The following is a 5,759-nucleotide window of genomic DNA, read 5'->3' on the forward strand; positions in this document are numbered from 1 at the left end:
AGACGGGGTTTTATCATGTTGGCCAGACTGGTCTCAAACTCCTGACCTCAAGTGATTCCCCTGCCTCGGCCTCCCACAGTGCTGGGACCACTGGCGAGAGCCTCCACATCAGACCCCTTTGGCTCTTTACCTGGGCACTTGGTCCGATAGAAAGACTATACATTTTAGCTTCCTTAGCAGCTAGGTGTGGTTTCATGATACATTCTGCCCAGTGCGATAGAGATGGGCAAATAGCATGTGACCTTCAAAATGTGACCTTAAAGAAAGAAGTAATGCCTTCTCCATTGTTGGCTGGAAAGACTGCGTGTAGACTTGATGGCTGGAGCTCAAGCAGCCGCCTTGAACCATGAGGATGAAGCCACACGCCCATCACATCTGAAAAGCCTCAAGGCCTTTGGGTGAGATGGCACGGGCAAGGCAACTATCCTCAACTATACCACCTAACAGGCAATGGAGTGTCCCAGGTCTGGGTTCCCTCACCTCTCACTTGAATCTACAGAAGTTTCATCATCTCAGATCACAGCCCTATTGAAGCTCTTGCCAAATACAGGGGAAGCCCAGCTGTCAAAGTGTTCCCCTGGGAAGCCCAGCACAGCTCTCATTGTCACCGACGACACAGCACTAATTCTTACCAACGACACAGCTCTCATTCTCACCAAGGACACAGCTCTCATTCTCACCGACACAGCTCTCATTCTCACCAATAACACAGCTCTCATTCTCACCAACACAGTTCTCATTCTCACCGACACAGCTCTCATTCTCACCGACACAGCTCTCATTCTCACCAACACAGCTCTCATTCTCACCGACACAGCTCTCATTGTCACCAACGACACAGCTCTCATTCTCACCAACGACACAGCTCTCATTCTCACCGGCACAGCTCTCATTCTCTCTCATTCTCAGTAACCTGTATGGTTTGTCCAAGCAGGCGTACGTTAAAGAGACTGGTGGTTTCTTAGCCTCACCCAGATGGTCAGTGTCACCACTCGGGAAGGAGATATGAAGTCCCCACGTCCAAGTTCTTACCCTAGAGAGACAGGCTGCTGCTCTGCTTGTGGATTTACTACTCACCTGCACAGACATGCTACTCCCTCCCCACAAAGTCTCCCTTCAGCTTCTCAACCAGACTCTGCTGCAACTTGTCTCAGCCACACATGTGGAGTTTTACCTGCCATCACCTCAGGTGACTGGAAGAACTCATCTGGGTGCAAATAGCCCGTCTGCGGAAGGAGACACCACAGCACTCGGAGCAGGCCGAGGCCACCCCAAAGCACCCTGACTGCCATCTTCAGATCCAGTTGTTGCCAACACACCGGGCCCAAAACCTGGAATGATGTCCCAGCTGCTACAGATGCCACGCTGGATCCACAGATCTGCATCTGTTGAGGAAAGCACTTGTTGGTTATCACGATGTAAATTATAATATATCCAACTATCTAAACAAACTCAAAATGGATCTGTCATTTAATAAAAATGACAATAATAATAATAGCTACTTTATACTAAATGCCCACTGACTACCAGGCACTTGACATGCATATTTCATTGAATCCTTTCCACAGCCTGGGGCAGCGGGTCTTGGTATCCCTGTTTTACAGATGGGAACGGAGGCCTCTGGTGAGTAACTCGGTTACTTGCTGACCATATTTGCTAAGGAGTCTGATGGTTAATTTTATGTGTCCACTTGACTGGGCTAAGAGATACCCAGATAGCCGCTAGAACATTATTTCTAGCAGTGTCTAGAAGGGTATTTCAGGAAGAGATTAGCCTTTGTTTGTTTTTTTTTTGGTTTGTTTGTTTGTTTTGAGATGAAGTCTTGCTATGTCACCCAGGCTGGAGTGCAGTGGCTCACTGCAACCTCCACCTCCTGGGTTCAAGTGATTCTGTGCCTCAGCCTCCTGAGGACCTGGGATTATAGGCACGCGCCACCACGCCCGGCTAATTTTTGTATTTTTAGTAGCGATGGGGTTTCACCATGTTGGTCAGGCTGATCTCGAACTCCTGACTTCATGATCCGCCCACTTTGGCCTCCCAAAGTCCTGGGATTACAGGCATGAGCCACTGTGCCTGGCTGAGATTAACCTTTGAATTGACAGACTAAGTGAAGAAGATCAGCTGCACCAGCGTGGGTGGGCATGATCCAACCCATTGAGGGTCTGAATAAAACAAAAACATGGAGGAAGGGTGAATCTGCACTCTCTTCAGCTGGGACAGCTGTCTTCTCCTGCCCTCAGACAACAGTGCTCCTGGTTCTTGGGCCTTCAGACTGTGTCTCACACCAGTGCCCCACAACCCACCTCCCCGAATCAGGTTCTCAGGCAGTCAGACTAGGACTGGGAGTTACACAGCAGGCTCCTCTGTTTCTAAGGCTCCCGACCCAGACTGAATTAAATCACCAGCTTTCCTGGTTCTCCAGCTTGCAGGTGTCAGATCGTGGGACTTCACCAGCCCCCATAATTGCATGACCCAATTTTCATAGTAAATGATACAGCCAATTCCCTATTATTTCTGTTTCTCTGGAGAACCCTGACTTATACAGGGTCTAAATATGACATTTGCTCAATGTGACATTTGCAAGAAGGATTAGGGTACCCAACAAATCTGGGTCTTGCCGTCCCATCCTGATCACCAGCTCCTATCCACTTTACTGATAGGGGACAGAGGTAGTAGATCTGTCAGTCAGTTTTGCAGTGTTCTAGGAGTCATTCCTGGGGATTCAGCCTACAGCTTGATCACTCAGCACTTCCAAAGGTTTTGTAAGAAGCTAATTCCCTGTATTAACTCCTTTTTGCATAAAACATTTAGTTGTTTGCAAACAACAACAAAAACAGTGCAAGCTGGCTTCAACAATTCATCATGTTGCCAGGTGTGGTGGTGCACCCCTGTAGTCCCGGCTACTCGGGAGGCAGAGGCAGGAGGATTGCTTGACCCTAGGAGTTGAAGGTCAGCCTGGCAACACAGCGAGACCCCCAGCTCTTAAAAGAAAAAGCAGGAAACAATTCCTCATGTCACATAAAAAACAGCCAGGCTTGGTACTGCCAGGGTCCCTTGCCGCTTCTCAGGTCAGCCTTGATGCTGCCTTTCTCTTCGTGTGGACATAATCCTCAGTTCCAGCCATCCCATCCACACATGCCAAAACTGAGAAGTGTCTGTATTTTTGAGGCTGTCTCTTTTTAAAACAGGTTTATTGAAATATAATTAATATACTATACAACTCATTTAAAGTGTACAATTCAGTACATTTGGTATATTAAATGGTTTTTATTGGTTTTTGGTTTTTGGTATATTAAAACCAATTAAATTGGTTTTTGGTATATTCGTAGGCAGGTGCAACCATCACCACAGTCAATTTTAGAAATTTTCATCACTCAAGAAGAACCCCATATCCTTTAATGCTGTCAATTTTAGTTCATTTGTGAAGCTATATTATTATATTTGTAGAAGTTTTTAATTGTTATGCCTTATTGGAAAATTGAATATCTTATCATTATATAGTTTTTTAATCTCTAGTTCTGTTTTGTCTTAAAATGTATTTTGCCTGATATTAATTTGCTATACACACTTTTTGGAAATTTAGTATTTACCTGGTACATAATTTTCCACCCTTTTCGTTTCTATTATTAATATTATTTTTTCCAGATAGTCTCGCTCTGTTGCCCAGGCTGGAGTACAATGGTGCGATCTTGGCTCACTGCAACCTCTGCCTCCCAGGTTCAAGCAATTCTCCTGCCTCAGCCTCCCAAGTAGCTGGGACTACAGGCGCCTGCCACCATGGCTGCCTAATTTTTGTATTTTTAGGAGAGACAGGGTTTTGCCATGTTGGCCATGCTGGTCTCGAACTCCTGACCTCAGATGATCTGCCCTCCTCGGCCTCCCAAAGTGCTAGAATTACAGATGTGAACCACTGCACCTGGCCAATTTAGTGTTATTATTGATACATTTATTTCTACCATCTTATTTTGTGTTTACTTTTCTTGTTTTTTTAATGTTTTTTTTTTGGTCCTTTCTTGCCTTCTTTTGGAATAATTTTTCTTCTCTTTTCCCTCTAACAGTTGGGAAGTTACATATACTCAGTTTCCAATATGCTATAAAATGCCATATATTATTTAATATTTTATTAGTTAGCATACTATGTTATGTGTCTTCACTATGATGATTCTGGGTGCACATTTCTTTTTGTGTATTATAGTTGAAAATTTTTTGGCTTCTCAAACCTGTGGATTAGGACCCTTTGTCATTTATAGAAAGTAGTCCATTAGACTGTATGCTGCTGATAAAGACATACCCAAAACTGGGCAATTTATAAAGAAAAAGAGGTTTAATGGACTCACAGTTCAACGTGGCTGGGGAGGCCTCACAATCGTGGTGGAAGGCAAAGGCACGTCTTACATGGCAGCAGGCAAAAAGCAAATGAGAAGCAAACGAATGAGAAGCAAGCAAAGGGGGTTTCTCCTTATAAAACCATCAGATCTTGTGAGACGTGATCACTATCATGAGAACAGTAGGAGGGAAACCACCACCATAATTCAGTCAACCTCCACCAGGTCCCTCCCACAACTCATGGGAATTATGGGAGCTGCAATTCAAGATGAGATTTGAGTGAAGACACAGCCAAACCATATCAAAGACCTTCTCAGTCTATCTTCCATGTCTCTTTACGTTCTATTTCATATTTTCCATATCTTTAGCTCTCTTGGCTATATGTCGGGTAAGTTCTGTTCTATCTTTCATGTCTCTAATCATTTCAGCTGTATCTAGACGTTAAACCTGTCTCTTGAGTTTTAAATTTCAGTTGTTATATTTTTCATTTCTACAAGTTGTTTGTTTTTTTCCACATCTGCTTGCTCTTTTGTGATATTTTCAAGACTCTTTTATTTATTTATTTATTTATTTATTATTTATTTATTTTTGAGACGGAGTCTTGCTCTGTCGCCCGGGCTGGAGTGGCCGGATCTCAGCTCACTGCAAGCTCCGCCTCCCGGGTTTACGCCATTCTCCTGGCTCAGCCTCCCAAGTAGCTGGGACTACAGGCGCCCGCCAACTCACCCGGCTAGTTTTTTGTATTTTTTGGTAGAGACGGGGTTTCACCGTGTTAGCCAGGATGGTCTCGATCTCCTGACCTCGTGATCCGCCCGTCTCGGCCTCCCAAAGTGCTGGGATTACAGGCTTGAGCCACCGCACCTGGCCTCTTTTATTTATTAAATGATATCAAACATACTTGTTGGATATACTAGGTTTGATAACTCCAGCATCTAAAGTCTGGGTCTGAATCCGCTGTCTTGTTTCTGCTGGATCTCACTCATAGTGCCCTGTTTATTTGTATATTTAGTGAATTATTTTATTTAGGGGCTGCTCATTTTTTTTGGAATATTACTGTGGGAATTCTTTGAGGTCAGGGATGAAGGAAAATTTCTGAGTTCCACTTGAAAGGATTTACACTTGCTTCTCTCAGGTAACTGTGGGCATTACAAGCCTAGGACCATTTCTAATCAAATTTTTGGCTCCAGGTTTGTGTGTGTGTGTGTGTGTGTGTGTGTGTGTGTTTGCTTATCTTTTAGGAAGGGGGATAGTGCCTGGTCATGTAAATTCATGAGGGCAGGCTCACAATTACAAATTCTGAAAGGAGATACCCCACCCCCAGCTCAATTTGATTAGCATCAGGATCCAACAAGGGCAGTTTTCCTTTCAGTCCCGTAGGGATGGAATAATTTTTTTCTTTCATTTTTTTTTTTTTTTTTCCGAGACAGAGTCTT

General features: G+C 44.2%; 1 protein-coding gene across 1 annotated transcript in view; it reads right to left on the minus strand.

Moving 5' to 3' along the window:
* Window positions 1–1,385, minus strand: part of PIGZ (phosphatidylinositol glycan anchor biosynthesis, class Z) — a 6,104-nt gene extending 4,719 nt beyond the window's left edge. The window contains exon 1 of the mRNA XM_011961187.1: window positions 1,175–1,385. Coding sequence (XP_011816577.1) covers window positions 1,175–1,385 — 211 coding nt within the window. The remainder of the gene's footprint in view (window positions 1–1,174) is intronic.
* Between the last annotated feature and the right edge of the window lie 4,374 nt (window positions 1,386–5,759).

Source organism: Colobus angolensis, unplaced genomic scaffold (genome assembly GCF_000951035.1).
Source record: "Colobus angolensis palliatus isolate OR3802 unplaced genomic scaffold, Cang.pa_1.0 Scaffold54, whole genome shotgun sequence".
Lineage (NCBI taxonomy): Eukaryota > Metazoa > Chordata > Mammalia > Primates > Cercopithecidae > Colobus > Colobus angolensis.